At 47.5% G+C, this 18,851-nt stretch overlaps 1 protein-coding gene across 4 annotated transcripts; it reads right to left on the bottom strand.

Moving 5' to 3' along the window:
* Window positions 1-1,717: 1,717 nt before the first annotated feature.
* Window positions 1,718-16,631, bottom strand: LOC119457103 (uncharacterized). 4 transcript variants are annotated; one of them, XM_049669948.1, is made up of 3 exons: window positions 16,570-16,631; window positions 2,737-3,682; window positions 1,718-2,682 (listed from the first exon to the last, which is right to left on the bottom strand). In XM_049669948.1, exons 1-3 carry the CDS (start codon window positions 16,570-16,572, stop codon window positions 2,138-2,140), a joined length of 1,494 nt encoding a protein of 497 aa, XP_049525905.1. In that variant the 5' UTR covers window positions 16,573-16,631; the 3' UTR covers window positions 1,718-2,137. The 4 variants fall into 4 exon arrangements, with proteins under 4 accessions (XP_049525905.1, XP_049525907.1, XP_049525906.1 ...); XM_049669950.1 differs by having other exon boundaries at window positions 2,764-3,682; XM_049669949.1 differs by having other exon boundaries at window positions 1,718-2,763; window positions 2,818-3,682.
* Window positions 16,632-18,851: the final 2,220 nt, after the last annotated feature.

The following is an 18,851-nucleotide window of genomic DNA, read 5'->3' as shown; positions in this document are numbered from 1 at the left end:
TGTGCTGTGGTAATGCGGCAATGAGGTCTCGGATGGTGCGTGTCGTGGCGCCGCTCTTAGAGCTAATGTGTGGTGAATGTTGGCCTGGCGGGAAGTGTTCGTGAATGTACTTGTAATGACTGTCACCAATTAATGCTACGTGTGCCAAGGAAAGCAGAGGGCACTGACCTTGTTCCTTCATCTTCCGTCAGTAGAAATCCAGAGAAAACACGGGGAATGCGGGAGATGGAAATTCAAGACGATGAGTAACACGAGAACAAGGTGAGAGCAGGAGGCGACGTTTCGACAAGTGGACTTGTTTTCTTCAAGGCAACATATGCTCTCCTCGGCACAGTATATATATTTAGGGTTCTTCTAAAGGGGAGAGAGTGTAAGGCGGGTGGGTGAGGTAACGAGCGAGAGTGTGTTGGCGGCGAGGGTGTAGAATTGAAAAGCAAGATAATGCACTACTGATAGTGGGTGGAGGAGTTTGAGGCAGCGCCGTGTGTTAGCAGGTTGACGTGTCATTGTAGGCTCCTCTTTTCGTGGAAGGGGCCTGAAGGGACCTGTAATGTAATTTGTTCTATCTTTCTAGCTTTTTTTTTCTTTGTCAGCAGGGACTTGCACGGAAAGCCTGATGCAGCGAAATGTGCCTCTTGCAAATGTCTGTCTGCGTAAGTATCTTCACAATAACCGAGAACTGGACCATGCTAAGTTTAGACTCAAGGCCTATAATGCGCCGAACCGAACCGGGCCGGGCCGTGACCGGATCTTTTGGGCTAGGTTTGGCACCACAGGTCGCCAAACCTAGCCCAACGCATGGAAATTTCGGGCACGGGTGAAGCATGGGCTGGAAGAAGGATCCATTCGTTGCTAAGTGGCCTCAGAAGTGATTCAAAATAGCTATATAATGTCCGATCATTGCCCGACTCGGCAGCCGTCAGGAAGCTGTCGGTGTTGGCTTCCACTGATCGCCAACAGCGGGTTCCGCGTAACCATCGCAGACTGCGTGGTGACCAGGTGGTGGCCGAGTCCGGCAGTAAGCGGCGTTAGTTCCTTCAAATCACTTTTGGAGCTACTGGTTTCGATTCGCGCAAGCAGGCAACCCCATGGCACTTCTTTTATTTGGGGCTATATTATTGCAGAGGGAAAAGTATGCACGCAGAACATGTAGCGCGCTTAAAACGACTGAATGTGATATTTCAGGGTGCAATAACAACTTTCCACTCGAAGGTCATGCCCTTAATTTATAAATTTAGGGGTGGATTAGCTAAGGAATAATTATCGACGTAATTAACACAGAAAACATACTCTGGTGATAGAAGAGCACTGCAGGCTGAATACCGTACTTCTCTTAATCGTATATTGCGCAAGTGTATTAAAAAGCTCGGCTAAAATTAGGTAGCACTCCCTGGATATATGAGGCGAGGTATACCCACGCAGCAGTTTGACCCACGCCATACCCCGGTTGGGGGGGGGGGGGGGGGGGGGTAGGGGGTTAGAAGACAAAGACAGCTTCTCTTCTTCTTCTTCTTTCTGGTATTTTACGTGCCAAAACCAGGTTCTGATTGTGAGGCACGCCGTAGTGGAGGGCTCCGGATTAATTTTGACCACCTGGGGTTCTTTAACGTGCACTACAACGCAATCACAAGGGCGTTTTCGCATTTCGCCTCCATCGAAAGACAGCTTCTCTTTATGTGTGCGCTGAAGAATGAAGTAAGCACAATAAGCGAGAGGGTAACCATCACGTGTTTATTCACTCGCAGTTAAATTACGCAGTCACACACTTGCACACAACTGGTAGGATTGCATATACACCTACGATGCACAGCTGGCTATCAGATCACTTAGACGTGGTAATGCTCGTCATGTGACCGTGAAAACAAACAGATAACAGAATCAAATAAAGTAGGTATCTCTTCTGTATGTAAAACAGACTGTACAAAAAGGAAACATTAAAAGACCACATTCTTTCACGAGACGCACACGAGTGCCTTAAAGCACCCGTCCCACCTTCCACACAACAAAACACATCTTAAAGCAGTTTCAATACGCTACAGTCAAACGGTTAGATTAAAGCTTTAGTCGGTGGCGAGTTCTTTCGCTGATGAAGCAGGACATGTAGAGCGCTAAAGCATGGTACAAACGAATGAAGTTTTCACCAGTAACCGCCCTTTGAAACACCGTAGCTGCCTCCGCCCTTGGATCCACCGTAGCTGCTTCCTCCATAGCCGCCGCCTCCGTGATGCGCTCCTCCAAAGGCAGCTTTGCCGGAGCCATGCGTGCTAGATCCCGGATAGCCCCCCGCTCCAGTGTAGCCACCGGTGTAACTGCCACGGTGGCCTTCGGAAGGTCCACCTCCGTAGCTGCTACCGTAACCTCCGCCGAGAGCACCACCGAGTCCTCCAGCTCCTACATAGCCATCCTTCGCACTGAACCCACCGTGATGTCCTCCATCAAATACTCCCTTGCCAATGTGACCTGATGATCCGTAATTGCCCTTTCCTCCGCTGAGGCCGCCTCCAAAACCACTTCCAGCATTGTGGTGATTTCCACCAGCACCGAGTCCACCACCTCCATGGTGTCTGCCGCTCGACAGACCTGGGCCATAGCCTCCGTGGTGGTGGCTACCGCCCAGACCAGCGGACACAGCTGGGCCCACGCTTGCATACCCGCCCGACGATGGTCCGTAGCCGGAGGGCCCTCCTCCGTATCCTCCGCTCGACGGCACTCCTCCGTATCCTCCGCTGGGCGAACCTCCTCCGTATCCTCCGCTGGGCGAACCTCCTCCGTATCCTCCGATGGACGAACCTCCTCCGTATCCTCCGCTGGGCGAACCGCCGCCGTACCCTCCGCTGGACGGCGCTGCTCCATATCCTCCGCCGGATGGCCCTGCTCCACCACCGGAAGGCACAAACCCGCCGGCTGAGGTTCCACGAGGGATGCCCTCGCCGTCGGATATTGGGACTTTCAGAACAATAACCTTGGCCGGTATGGTCACCGCGTTGCCCGCGAATCCGCCAGGAACAGCTCCAGCGGGGCTTCCTCCTGTGCCAGCTCCAGCGCCGCCAGCGTATCCTACTCCAACGAGTCCTGCGCCGGTAATTCCTCCTTCGCTGCCGTAGCCCCCTGGGCCAGCGCCAGTGAGCCTAACGCCTCCAATGCCACCACTGGGTCCAGCAGCGCCGAAGAGCGACGCGCCGCTGTACCGGCTTGCCGAGTGCTTACTAGCCTTCGACTTTGCGTATCCCGAAAGGCTGCCCGGTGCTCCGCCATAACTGCTACCGGTCCCGTCGCCACCGTAGCCACCAGTGCTGCCGCTGTATCCACCTGTTGCGCCTCCATAGCTTGAACCTGCGCCGTATCCTCCGACTGGCGCGAAGCCCCCGCCAGAGTAGCCACCATGGTGGCCTGCACCGCCTAGGCTGTAGCTCCCGGTTGAGTGGCCAGCTCCGTGAGCCGCCTTCGCAGCGCCTCCCGCAACAGGGCCGGCGCCTCCGAGACCGCCGCCGTAGCCACCAGCGTGATGGCCGCCGACGCCGCCACCGCCGTAGCCGCCAGCAGAAGAACCATAGCCAGGAGCTCCGTAGCCGCCAAGGGCTCCGCCGGCGTATCCGCCGCCCGAGTAGCCTCCGCCGCCAGCACCAATGTTACCCGCCAGGGCAGCGCCCACCAGGGCAGACAGCAGCGTGAGTGCAGCGTGCTGCGAGGATCGATGGCTTGTTACAGTCGGCCGGAAGTACGCACTCTGCCGACCATAGGAAATGCTCGTGTAACGGCGAACAGCACCTAGAGGGACCGCATAGTACGCATGCCGAGATGTGCTGGCTTCGGATGGTTACGTTACATGGCCTAGTGTCAAATAGAATATCGGGATCGCCGTTTGCTCTCTGATTCACACCGCTCTCTTCCAGTCTCTTAACGTTACGCCTAACATTTCAACGCGATAGCGTTAAAGGCCCCGTGTCGCAGAAAATCAGGTGTCGGTGTAGGCGCCGGCGTTATTCCTCGGAATTTTGAGAATGATAGCTCACAAACAAATGACATGTACGGGCACGTATGCAGGATTTATTTTCGGGGGGGGGGGGGGGGGGGGCAACGCAAGGTAACTTTTTTTATGCATATGAGAGAGGGGTACTTTTACTAGTACAAACGTGAATAATGAGACCTCTCCTTTACTTACAAACAAGGAATCACAAGGACTCGCGTAGGAAAGAAACGCATGAAAGACACTGCCAAGAACAATTAAACAAGCGAAAAATGTAAAATAAATATTTCTAGCATCGTTTTTTAATTACCTCTGGAAGAATTACAGAGAAAGATATATATTTGCGGAACAACCACAGTTCTTTTGAATCCTTCGTTACCTGCTCTACCAAGTGGCAAAACTGACTCGTACTGTTATTTGGGAAGTTGCGTAACGATGCGTGGCCGCCATTCAACCGCGTAGAGCGCAGGACGCTGCGGTTCTAGACTGACTGTGCCCACCGCAGGCGCAGTGAGACATTTGCAATGTAACATTCGTTGTCTTTCTGATGCTGCCATTTATAAAACTACATCAAGGAAAGATACATTAAGTAATTGAAGAGCGCCGTTCTACGTGAACCTGCAGTCAGAGCGCGAGCAGGCGAAAGAAAATGCAGCTGTTCCAGCGAGAGCGTAGGAGAACACAAAGGCAAAAACCCCTGCTGACGTCACCGGAGTGCCCTTCCCAGCGCCGCCATCGGTCGCGCACAAGGTCAATAAGCAGCTGAGTGTTTATAAACCTTTGGACAACGCACCCAGCATCAGTGGCAAAGTGCTTAAAATTTATATATCGGAGACCTTATCTGAGACCTTTATGTAGTTTTAAAAAGTGCAAGAACGTATTTTTTTTTCTTTTTGAGAGTAGTTATTATATAGAAGGCATAAACACGTAAAGCATGGCCTTCAGCGCCCAACCAATGAAAACGAACAGCATGTTTCACGTGCCTTCTGTCGCACACCCGCTGCCGAAATCGTTTGTTAACTTTCTGTTTTCTTCGTCCTTCGTGCGATCTGCAGTTTTACTATGAGTATATATATACTGCGGTCAAGTGCTCACGGAAGATTGCGATAGAAATGCCACAATATACAAATTCATCACTATTTTCTACATTTCGATTTCAACCACTACGCCCACGCTTTCATTGGCTGCTGCATACTCTGTTCACTTTATACTTTTGTGAGCCATATTGCCTAGGAACCCTTTGAGGAACGCGGTCGCCGTGGTTCGACATTGCTCTCACTGGTGCGCAGGCTTCCTGTCCCGCAGTGCTCATGCGAAGTTGGTTCTGCGCGACGATGGAGCCGACGTTTTGTGCCCATCGTCGGGTGGCTCACCAGCACAAAAAATATTCACCAGAGAATTACGGACTGTGACGTCATCAGCGACTAGGTATTATACAATCGTACCTACAGTCACCGACTTTTCGAAGATGATAGCGTAGCACCGACCAAGCCGAATTAATATTTCCCTTCTCAGGGGTGTGATGACTGAAATGCAACAGCCGAACAGAACGAGAAGAGCTAGCTAAATCTCGTCCCAGCATCGCCCGAAGGAGTCCCCCGAGGAGTGCTTAAATAAATTCCGGTCGGCACTTCCGCGATAACCTTCATACAATCTGCGACTGGAGCTATGGCTATGTCGTGTGGTGGCGCCGCCGACATGACAGAAGCCGCCGTGGTGGCGTAGTGACTTTGACGTTGCATTGCTATAGCCCAGGGTTGAATCCTGTTCTGCTGTTTAACACGTAGCTGTTTAACACGTAGGCGCGTCGCTCCTCGGGAGTCCGCACTACACGTGGCATCCCCATTACGACGACAGAAGAGAAGTGAAATTCAAAACGGAGAACGGCAACTTGTCTTTCTGGTTTTTTACATACATTTGCGTGGACGACGGGACCGCCGCCGCGAGAAGCCGGAGGAAACTAGACACGCGTGACGCCATCGCCACCACGGGAGAGCGCAAGGAAAGGAAACTAGATACGCAAGCGCTTGGAACGCCGATAAAGAGAGGGTGGTGTGAACATAGATATGGCCGATGCGGGTCGCAGAGGGGCAAATCTTTGAGAAACCTTTATTATCTACCTGGGAGGATACTGATCTTCAAAATGATGCGTGTTGATAACTAATTTACTCAAAATGCATAACCGAGGGACGCCGACGAGCCAGCTGTGGAAGAAGACGATGACGAAGGCGCGAGAAGTGGCACGAGTGCGTTCGCGCGGGACCGGTGTTTTTGTTAACGTAGAACAAAATTGCATGGAACCCTAGTCATAAACAGCTTCGCTGTAATATTTGCGTGCCGCCTTTAGAGAAGCATTCACTTTCGAAACCATTCTGGAAACGTATTATAGCAATTCTCCGCGCACCGCTCTCATTATTTCGGCAGGGAGCTTGTTAGTTGATCAGGTTCATCAGCGTCGCCGACTGGTGGATTGTACAAAGATTATAGCCGCATAGCCTATCGTCAAACATCATCATCGTGCAAGGAGAACAGCGTGAGAGACAAGGATGAACCCGATCATCTCCATGGAACTAGTTTAGAGGCAATAAGCTCATGTATACTGAACGTGGGTGAGAAGCAAAGCTCTTAGGTTATTGACAACTCCTGAATCCGCTACTTGCGAAGGCAACACTGTCAAAATAAACAAAGATGGCCACTACATCCAAGTTCACGGCGGCTCTTTCGTTTGGTGCTGTGCTTGCGTTTCTCTTTTATGGCGTCGAATCAAGATGGTTTGTGGAAGCCAAAAGGGTCCTTGCTACCGATCACCATATTTAGGTCGGTCTCAAGGATTTGAGCGACGAAATCACGGAAGTAGTTGCGTTGGGCATGCAAACGTCCGGCCTGCCCAGCGAGCCGCATCAGCTTTTTTTTAAGGCAAAGAGCCTTTCAAGCGAGCCGGAGGTTAAAAAAGTGAAGCGCATAGTGAGCCTCTCCGAAAGGTGCAAGCACTTTTTCGCGGAGTTGCTCCACTGCTACAGGTACAGTAGGTAGGGACCTTCATAGGCAACTCCACATTGCGACTCGTGTTGTAGTACATCACATATAGCATCTCCCAATATATCGGCAGTAGAGTCTCTCATTATTTCAGAAACGAAATACGGATATTCTGCAGTGATAGAATGACGCTAAGTACTGTAAAGTTACCTGGTCAGTGTTATCATCTTCATCATCAGCCTATATTTATGTCCACTGCATGACGAAGGCCTCTCCCTGTGATGTCCAATTACCCCTGTCTTGCTCTAGCCTATTCCAACTTGCGCCTGCAAATTTCCTAACTTCATCATCCCATCTGGTTTTCTGCCGACCTCGACTGCGCTTCCCTTCTCTTGGTATCCATTCTGTAATCCTAATGGTCCACCGGTTATCCATCCTACGCATTACATGGCCTGCCCAGCTCCATTTCTTCCGCTTAATGTCAACTAGGATATCGGCTATCCCCGTTTGTTCTCTGATCCACACCGCTCTCTTCCTGTCTCTTAACGTTAGTCCTAAGATTTTTCGTTCCATCGCTCTTTGTGCGGTCCTTAACTTGTTCTCGAGCTTCTTTGTTAACCTCCAAGTTTCTGCCCCATATGTTAGCACCGGTAGAATGCAATGATTGTACACTTTTCTTTTCAACGACAGTGGTAAGCTCCCAGTCAGGATTTGGCAATGCCTGCCGTATGCACTCCAACCCAATTTTATTCGTCTGTGAATTTCTTTCTCATGATCAGGGTCCCCTGTGAGTAATTGACCTAGATAAACGTACTCCTTTACCGACTCTAGAGGCTGACTGGCGATGCTGAATTCTTGTTCCCTTGCCAGGCTATCGAACATTATCTTTGTCTTCTGCATATTCATCTTCAACCCAATTCTTACACTTTCTCAATTAAGGTCCTCAATCATTTGCTATAATTCGTCGCCATTGTTGCTGAATAGGACAATGTCATCTGCAAACCGAAGGTTGCTGAGATATTCGCCGTTGATCCTCACTCCTAAGCCTTCCCAGTCTAAGAGCTTGAATACTTCTTCTAAGCATGCAGTGAATAGCATTGCAAAGATTGTGTCTCCTTGCCTGATCTCTTCCTTGATAGGTAACTTTCTACTTTTCTTGTGGAGAACCAAGGTTGCTGTGCAATCTTTGTTGTATTCACGTATGCCTCCTGTACTCCTTAATTACACAATGCCTCTATGACTGCTGGTATCTCTACTGAATCAAATGCTTTTTCATAATGTATGAAAGCCATATAGAGAGGTTGATTGTACTCCACAGATTTCTCTATTACCTGATTGATGACAGGGATGCATCGTAGAATATCCCTTCCTGAAGCCAGCCTATTCTCTTGGTTGGCTGAAGTCGTGTTGCCCTGATTCTATTGGAAATTATCTTGGTGAATATTTTATACAATAATGAAAGCAAGCTAATGGGTCTATACTTCTTCAATTCTTTAACGTCTCCCTTCTTATGGATGAGTATAATGTTGGCGTTCTTCCAGCTTTCTGGTACACTTGAAGTCGTGAGGCATTGCGTATCAAGGGCCGGAAGCTTTTCAAGCACATCTCCTCCATCTTTGATTAAATCGACTGTTATTCAATCTTTTCCAGCAGCTTTTCCCCTGTTCATGCCTTTTAAGGCCCTTCTAACTTCATCGCTAGTTATAGAAGGAGCCTCTGTATCCGGTTCATCACTATTTCGAATGAAAGTAGCTTGGCTGCTCTGGGTACTGTACAGGTCAGCATAGAATTCTTCCGCTGGTTTTACTATGTCATCGAAATTTCTGATGATATTACCCTGCTTATCTTTCAGTGCATACATTTTGCCTTGTCCTATGCCAAGTTTTCTTCTCGCCGATTTCATGGTGCGTCCATATTTTACTGCTTCCTCAATATTTTCCACGTTATAATTCGGAATATCCCTTACTTTCTTCTTGTTGATCAGTTTTGACAGTTCAGCGAATTCTATCTGGCCTCTCGAGTTTGACACTTTCATGTTTTGCCGTTTGTTTATTAGGCCCTTTGTAGGTTGGGAGAGCTTACCTAGTGGTTGCCTTGGTGCCTTACCTCCCACTTCAATTGCTGCTTCTGAGAGCTGCCTAGTTACAGTTTCATTCATTACCTTTATGTTGTCTTCATCTTCCTGTTCTAAAGCTGCACATTTGTTTGCGAGCACCACCATAAATCGGTCTGCTTTTACCCCTACTGCGTCTAGGTTCATTTCTTCTGGAATAATTTTAATATTTCTTTCTTCAAATTGAGAGAAATCCTAGACCTCACTAACCTATGACCTGGTCAGTGTGCCTTGGTATAAAAATATATATACAAAAAAAAACACAGATGAGAGTTTATTTTGTGAGTCCGGGTGCACTATCTTTTTATAGTTAGCTGATACGTGCAATAAGGTCGTCTGAGTCGGGTTACTGGCGCATGCTCGTGCCTGCAGCACGCAGCGTTCGAGTTAGGGCCCAGGCTTGGGAACACAGCAGACACCTGCCGCCCGTAGAAATTCTCAAACCCGGTGAAACTTGAAAAGTGAATAACAACCATTCGGACCAAGTTGACTTTCTTCCAACAGGTTTTCAAAATTTAGCGAAGGTTTTCTTTGGGCCAAGTCAGTTGTATTAGTTAAATGCATGACTTGGAAACGAATTGAACCAGTTGTGATGGAATTTAGCTACGTGCACAAAGGCGGAAAGCAAACTAGTGGCACTGTGCACAGGTCGAACGCTCCAAAGCTGGAACGAGCGCTGTTTGCAATTGCTTCTAAATTTCTTGCGAGCAAATAAACTGACAACTCCGTTGAATGAGAAAACAGCATCGTCAGCTTGCACTGTTAAACTAAAGCATGCTATGAAAACGATATGTCACCTCGCAGCATTACATGTGTCATGATCTACTTCAGATCTTCCGAAGCAGTTATCATTCGTGCTACCGTGCGTCAAAAGTACATTAACGAGAATATTACTGCTGCTTAAATCATTAGTAACATTATTGCTGGGGCAGAAAACTATAAATGAACAAAAAACAAATCAAGTTTAAGCATACATCACTATAATTTGTCAAAGCGCCTTGCCTCAAGAAAGTACACTCCGCGGTTTGAAAAGCCAGCTAGATATTTAAAATGCACCAAAATAAAGCAAAGGCCTACTCGCCAGGAATCGACGCGAGTGAAGTGTTTCGAACGAACCGTGACCTTTTCCCAATGCGGAAGTTCTTGTTCCCCAATGAAATGGCGCAACCCAGTCTGCGGGATCGGTCATGAATCGGGCTGTGATAAAAGTGTTTCAACTACAGGAAAATAAGTTGAAACGAAATAAGTATCTTGTAAATGGGACTTAATGTGTTACTTTTACAGATATGAATGAACAAATATCTAATTATTACAGAAAAAAGTTAGGCGATCGTAATAAGAATTAAGAATAATTTTAGCGTGCAATTCTTTTTGTCTCACGCAGAAAGATGCAGAGGGCTTCACAAACGTTTCTGTGGCTGTAGCCCAGCACGGTAGCCCCAAAGGAAAGAATTACAGGAAGAGTCAAATTCATGCCAAGGTTTTGGAAGGGTCCTTCTAAAAATCTTTTTCTTTGAATAATGCATCGGCGGCATGTCAAAAAGGAAGTGTTGCAGCGGTTCACTCTCATTGCATAAGGGACACAAAGGAAATACAACCAGACTAGACCTGTGGAGGTGAAAGAATTGCCGCGCGGCTGGCCGCTCGAGGCACTTTGCGTGTATTCGTGGGCTTCTTTCACGCTCGGAAAAACACTTTTATGTAGCACGTATTGAGCAACATAAAGCTGTATCGATAGTTTTTCATGTTGCTCTACAACTTTCTCATTGACACTTTGATAATTAGGACAGTACTTCTCGAGTTAGATAATTAATTTCAATTAACTAATTAAATCACAGTAACGAAAAAATTACTGGCGGCTATTCCACTGTACTGGAAACAATACGCACTAGGTTTGCTTCGGGTAACGCCGTTCCTCTTTTTTTAAATCGTGCTGCGTGTTAGCTGGGACACCCTGTATATGCAAAGACAGAAAAAAAAAAAAACAATAATAGCAAAGGAGAAGATAAATGAGGTCATAATGAAATACTGAGCACTATGGCGATACAATTGGTACGAGGTGTTCCGTGGTATGTGGAAAGGTGTAGTTGTTGCAGGACTCACTTTTGGAAATGCGGTTGTTTGCTTGAAGTCGGGTACAATTCACGACTCGATGGAAACCAAAGGGCAGTGGGGCGCCTAGCACTGGGTGCTCACGGGAAGACTACAAACGAAGCTGTGCAGGGTGATATGCGCTGGACAAGTGAGCGGAGCTCACAGTATGGTGATTACTGTTTATGTCCACAAACTAATGGCGTGAACTTTAGTGGTGGTAGCGGCGTGGCGGTGTAACCGGACAAAACGACCACGCGAGGATAGTAGCTGGACGAAGACGAAGTGATGGACAAGTGTTATCGGACAATGTGAGACGAATGAAGCAGCTAATAAACAAACGAAAAGCGTGCATTCCAGTACTACATTCACAGGCTACAAGAGAAGCACGCACAGCAAGTCGCATCATCGAGCCTTTCGGGTAGTCTGGTTCGTAAACTTGGCCTTTCATATAATCAGCGCCGATGCAGAGGCCTTGCTATTGCAGTGAAAAATGCCACCATGCGTTTGTAATGCAAGTATAAAACGGTGTGAAACGTCTTGAAGAAAAGCAACGAATATTATATGTGTGGTCAGAAAGGAGTCGCTAGCAGTCGAACGATGAGAATGAGGCCCAGGTGTAGATTTTGAGATTTTTCCGCACCCTCAAGAACGACAGGCACGCTACTTATACCACTGGTTAGGGGATGCGAAGAAACTCGTCCTTTATAGAGCGCCTGCTACGTTGCTGAATCGTGAACTCCTGAGCTCAAAGTGACAAATCGCTTTCGGAAAGTGAAAGCGCGCTAGACGCCGCCCGGATCGTCGTGCAGTGCCGACCGACGCGGCCGGCGTTTGGAGCAGCACTCACCTAATCGACAGTGCTGTCATAACCACTGGAACGTCGCTAGCAGTGCAGACACACGTGTAATAACCAAGCGCGTGTGTGGAAGGGCCTACGTTGTGCCGACTCCTCCAGCGCGCAACGGCGGCGGCCTGTTTCTTCGTTGCGGAAGCGAGAGGCGAGGGGCCGAATGCGGTCGCTCGTATACCGGGAACAGGTTAGCGGAAGCGGGCCGCTCCCACGGGAACGAGCACGCGGCTTTGTATCCGCACGTTTCCGAGACGCGCTATGGCGTAGTCGCGTCGCATCATAATGCTAGGGCTCACGACGACAAAAGACTTCCGTGCAGAATTGGCAACAGTTTACTGTAGTGTACGCTAGTCGGGCACGCACGGCTGCGCTTTTTTAGGGGCACTCGACCGTCACTGTTCCTAAAGAATGCGACTGCTCATAAATAGTGCGCAAGGTAGTCGACAAGTACGGAGCCCATTCAGCGCAGACAACAGGCAGCTGCGCTTCTCATCTGTTGGTTGCCATCTTGGGCGCTTCCTTAGAACTACCCTGATCTTGTCTCACGAAAATGTGCTAATTCATCGGGCGTTCCCTATACAATTTGTCAACAGCATGCCATGCTGCGCCCCAGGCGCTAAACGAAGCCGATCAGCACGAAACTCAGTCGCCGCTCGATTATCCCGCTTCCTTCGGTACATCTGCGCACAAGGTTGGCCGACCATTAACGTGCGTGACCTTGTTGCATGTAAGTAGGCGCTACCATTGGCTTTCTTATTTATTAGGTACGGATTCGTGGGTATTGCCATCAATGGCGGTACGTTGACAGAGCGCCTGGCTTCAGTGTTGTTTATAGCAGGCAGTGACCTCTGCCCTGCAATCTAACAGAGCGTGCTTAGGAGGAACTGACGAGAAGAACGCCTTCATATATCGCGGGGGATGCAACAGCCCTTTAGATATTCGTTGCAAGGGGAAGAACATCAAAAATAGCAGCAAATTACTCCCCCAAGCGATTGATGGAAGAGAAACGCTTCCTTGACCGCGTTCGTGAGTGCATATTGATATTGCCGAGTAGCTAACGCTTATAGTTTCCTTTCCATCGATTGTAAGCCTTACATATTGGTTCATCAAACTAATAGCAGAAAATTCCCCTGTATTTCCACTGTCTCCCTGGAGGTTAACAAAAAGAAGAACGTGTCGTTTAATCGGCTCTACAAGTGAGATCTGAAAATGACCCCTGGAATTAATCTCTGTCAATGAAATGTTGTTAATCTAACGCCCGTAGCACTCTCTATGCTAAATACTTGTCTAATGCGCTATAATCAGGCCAACGCATAAGACGTCGCAGCCGCTGTTGATTTTCCAGTAGCAATAACCAGAGATGTACCACATGGAAAGTTCACGGGAATAATTGTAAAGGTATCGCGTAAAGGAACCACGAACAAGTTGTGAATAATCCTCGAATGTAATTGGAAACAACGCAGGTGTACGCATCACTGAGCGTCCTTTACTCCTAGCTAATTTCTATAACCATTCACTATAATCAGCGTACCAATATAAAAATCCGCGTTCCGCTGCGAGGTCCTCCTGCCGAGAAGTACAAGACTTGGAGTGACTTATATGCAATACGCGTCCTTGAAAAGGCAGCGACACCAATATACTTCTTTATCTTCAGGTTCATGTTCTTTCCTCTTAAAGGATTTTATTATTAAATGCTATATATATATATATATATATATATATATATATATTCATAGCATTTAATAATAAAATCATTTAAGAGGAAAGAACATGAGCCTGAAGATGGAGAAGTGTATCATAAAAACTTGGTTGCAAACTCCAGCGATTCTACAAATGGCATATACCTGTGCACACAGTACAAATGTGTTATAAGGTGAACACGTGATGAGCACATTTCATCAATATGATGGAAGTTGCGCAGAAGTTGCGAACAAAAATACTTGCTTACAATCCTAAATTTGACCTAATTTAGCGTTTTATATATGAGAGATTTTAAATCGGTGACATTTCCAGCGCTTCGGGGGAAAAAGAAACAGCGTAGAACAACAGAAAGGACTGCAGGACAGGAAGGCGCGTTCGACTTTAGCTCATTTTATTGCGTGTTAAAGCTACAGCCGGAAAAGTGCCACCGCATGTACTCCAACATACACACAAATAATACATGGTGCATGCGTCAAGTCGTTTGTTATTTAACCATCGCTAATCAAAGGTTTAGTGTGCATTCCGGTATTTCCATATGTTTTCCGTACGATACATACGGGAGTTAAACAGAATGTATATGGAAGCCATACAGATTCTGTAAGAATTATACTGAAGGCACAAAGAAATTATATGGAATTATTGAAAGGGCAAACGAAACGTTCCAGCAGGGATTTTGCACTCTAAACAGAGATTTCAAACTGTAATTTTGTCATATGTCTCCCAGTGTATTAGGCATAATGAGAGTTATTCAGCCTATGATTTTTGTCTTCAGCGTAGAGTGACATCCAAGAAAACAACCTCCTTTTCAAGGGGTTTAGAAGGGTTATTTGAATGAAGCAAGGAACGCGGTCAGAGCTCGTCTAACGTTTCCTGTTAGGGCCTCTTCCGTGAACATTCCGATCCCCCAGAATGGGAAGGTGCCACTGGGACGGAACAGACAAGCATAGAACAACGAGTCAAGTAAAGGCAACAAAATGGGACCAGAGCGTGCATTGAGCGAGGAGCACTCACTTACATAAACGCGAAGTAGTAAAGAAAGTTTAGTAAACATAAAAGCAAGCTATCATCACTTTTGTTTTGGTTTTTCCTTCTCTTTCTTCATTGCTATGCGGCACACTTCCAGGGGTGCGCTTTCTGCATTGGACTGAAGCCATATTGTGTGACGTTGCAGGCAGTTCATCTTGTGCAGATGCTTGGGGCACTGACTTTCTGGCTGGAAGCGGGGCTCTCTTAGGGCGCCCATGCTTTGTTTGAAATTTTCGCCGTGTTGCAGCCATTTGGTACTTAGCAAGCGCAGTTGCCACCGCGTGATCTACGCACTCACGTTTCTGTCAATTCATAAGTTTAATTTGATTCCTGCATCGAAACGTGGATTCTCGACAAAAACGAGAACCAGAGTTAATGAAACCATCCATATGAGAAACCATAAGCACAAGCAAGGGAAAGGGGAGGGTCTCCAGGGCACTCCTCTGGATCCAACGGGGGCTGCGGGCCCTCATTATCATTGGGAGAATGTTACGTCTTACTAGTAATCCCTCAAATAAACGTCGTGAGTAATTTTGGGTATGTGCCACTCAAAGCACAGAGGGACAGTCTATGTCAGTACTAACGGGTGGATTGTGTCAAAATGTATTTGCTTCTTAAATAACATTAATCATAAAATATTTACTTGTTATCAGAACATTACTCGTGCGCTTGACACAGACTTACTCAGGATTTCGTTTTCTTTTGAAGCGCACCTCGATGAAAGTGCTGGAAGACTCATGTTAACCTCCATCTGTATTGCGTCATTACTGTATACATCGGAAGAGAAACAGCGCTCCAATTCTGTTGTCAAGTTGTACCTTGGTGTTCACGTGTTAGACGGCGATGAAACAAGGCAAGCCACCTCAATGCAGGAACCGAGACGACAGCAACGCAGAATGGAAACCTTTCGCGCGTGTTTCGAATTTTTTTTTTCTTTTCTCGTATGTCCAGATGCGGCGCTACACTAGAAACGTAAAGCTTTACTCACTGCTTTACCGATAATCTTGTCGTATTCTGTCCGTGCCGGATTAAATGAGCTGAAAATTCGGCGAAACTTATTGGCGCTTTATGTTCAATTATTTCTCCGACTTCTTACATGTCCTGGTGTGGATGCCCAATTGTTTTCACGTCAAATTCTCAGCGACATCTTAGCTTAATGCCAACAATACAGCCCGCGCAAATGTCCATTTATTTGGCTTAACCTGGGGTCGTTCGTCATGGAAATGGGTCGGAGAAACTGTTTGCTCCTCGCTAATCAGTCATGCTCAACTGACAATCTGAAGACAACACAGAAACAATTGTCCTTTTTTTTTTTTTTTTTTTCAGGCGCCACTGTAACACGAGTGCAAATAGAGGGAGGGTGAGAGTTGCACCGAGTGAGCCGAAAGGTAGGCGGACGAAAGCAGTGCGAGAGGGACAACCCTGAGGCTCCCATCCGGCCTTTGCTGCGCGTTGCCGCTTACAGACGAACTGTGACAAATGACTTCTGATCGCTTGTCATTCCCCATCCGAGTGAATGCATGGTATACAATGACCTCCATCTCGCATCCAAAACAATGTTGCTTGGAAAATGCCATCGGCACCGTGTCACTCTAGCCATGGGAATGAGTCGTTAAAGACCATCGTTAGTCATCATCCCGGTAAAGCGAAGTGGTACGCTCAACTACAATGCAGACGGAAATTTGGGGTGGGACGGAACGCAGCGTTGTCTACGTAGCAGAAACACCGTAACCGAGCGTAGTACTCTAAAAAAAACACGTTTACTGGTTATTTCTAGAAATTGATTTCCACGTTCGCACTGAATGAGCGGTAGTGAATGCCTGACTGGACGCTCGCACTCACCATGATCAAGTGGGCGTGTTCCTCTCAGGCGTGGCTGCAACAACGCGTAAAGCAACCCCTCGAATGTTCTCCATGGGCCGCCGCCAGAGGCTTTTATACCCGGCACTCATCCGAAGACACTTTCCACGCTGCAGCCTCTTCTCGCTCGCCTGCTTGGCAGGGCCGCACTAATCGCGCCATCGCGTTTCCCTTTCTATCGTCCGGCGGCCACGTTAGCCGCTCCTCCCGGCCTTCTCGCTGTTCTCCCGGGCGTCTTCGGGTGACTCTCCGCCTCAAGATTCTCCGCGCTTACGCACACTGCGCAGTCCACCCTCAAGCGAGGTTAGCCATATTAAGTGGGTCACCTTTGGAGCGTAACTTTCTGCTGAGCAATTACCGACGCTCGTCTCGTATTCCGTTCGACCACACCACGGCTGACAGGAGAACGTCGCGGCGCCCGGATACTCTCTCGCGCGCTGTTTTTCCAGCCACACACAGGGATCAACAGCAACAAACATACCATCTCATGTGTTTCATTCAACGCCCACCTTCGAGCGCGCCTCTAACACTGCACGCTCTTCCATCAGCGTCTCCGACGATCATCTTGGACACGCCCCACGTGTGGCCGCTGCAGAATGAGTGTCGTCGTGCGATAATGAGCGCACGAGCACTTTTTTGGTTCATTTTATTTCTCCACACCTGTTGACAGCGCAACGTGTTCCTTTACTGTTGACCATGGCCCAATGGTATGTGGTAGAAAGACACAGCTGCAATATATATATATATATATATATATATATATATATATATATATATATATATATATGTGCAATCAACCTCTCATGCTTTGCATATGATTCGCCATTAGGTCAGAAATTGTGGCAACGAAACTTAGCTTCATTAAACGGAACTGATTTCACCCAATCGCAAACATGAAGGAACAGTTGTTGATAATTTGATCATAAAAGAAGTATCTTACGAAAGACTCGACGTGGCCAGTGACGACCAAATCTTAGCACCAAGCGAGGGAGAAAGAAAAAATGTCGGATTAACCATTAGCAAATATATATATATATATATATATATATATATATATAGAGAGAGAGAGAGAGAGAGAGAGAGAGAGAGAACCATAGCGATGAGAATAAAAGGTACAGTTCAGGGGTGAAACACGTTTTGCGGCATGAATTCTATTGCTTGATTAATTGATTTATTGACCATTGAATGAATTGACGGTGTTTAACGACCCAAAATCAAGACAGCGTGACTTCTCGCTTCTTCGATGAGCGTTCGTTCCACGAAACCTAAATAATTCCAAGTGATGCTCAAACTTACTCCTGTGTTGCCAGTGAGGAACATAACTTCTATTATTGTGCCCATGCGCGAAGATGTATGTGTGAGTTTGCGCCGTACAAGAAAGGAGGAAGAGAGGGATAGACAGGGGGGTTAGCTATTGCATAGACCGGCTGGCTACCCTGTGCTAGGGTAAGGCGGTAAACGGAATTAAAGATGATAGAAGGAAAATAGGCGCGCCGCGTGTGGAGGAGGTGTGCCTTAAAGCTTGAAAATGCTCGACACAAGAACGAACGTGCCAATGCGATGCTGAGCTCGCTGTATCGTGAGAGGTTATCAAAGGCGAAGCGTCCGCCTGTTGACCAGCCTTTCTAGCTTCCGGATATTTATGTCCCCTTGTAAATAAGCATGCCTTTTTAATCATACATCATCTCCCATCCCGGACCAGGCTCTGTTCAGTGATCGACCTGATCCAGATGCTGGCTGCCGGGCTGACGCTTTACTGGGGGCTCCGGATTACATCGGACGTTATGTCATCCCTCAAACATCAACAATGACGACTGCGTTATCTACAAAGATAATGTTACCAACGTCGACGTGAATTAATTTTTGAATGAGCTGTCTAAACGTAGAACCCGGTGTCGCGCATGGCAAATAAAATGGTCAGTGGATGTGACGGATTAGTGGATTAGTGACGCCACTGGGTATTGCACCTTGCCGGTGTGGCACTGGTGTAAAGCTACACATGCCTCTTGTGACACATATTATGCCGCGATTGAGGAGGCAGCGGGGCGTGGCAGCTAAAAAAGCTTGGAAGACGCTTAAGCTTCGCCTTTAAGAGTAGAACGCGATAGCGTTATCGGGACCCGTTCGCATCGCATCGTTCGCATATGGCAAGTAGGCTTCATTCACTGCAACACTGAACGTGGGAAAGCCAGCTTACAAAGACCAAGCTTACACCAATTCCCTTAAAGTCGGCTTCACTTTTAAACTGGAATGCATTGCTGGAA

Source organism: Dermacentor silvarum, chromosome 6, assembly GCF_013339745.2.
Source record: "Dermacentor silvarum isolate Dsil-2018 chromosome 6, BIME_Dsil_1.4, whole genome shotgun sequence".
Classification (NCBI taxonomy): domain Eukaryota; kingdom Metazoa; phylum Arthropoda; class Arachnida; order Ixodida; family Ixodidae; genus Dermacentor; species Dermacentor silvarum.
The sequence above is the reverse complement of the archived record's forward strand: the minus strand, read 5'-3'. Positions and strand labels throughout refer to the sequence as shown.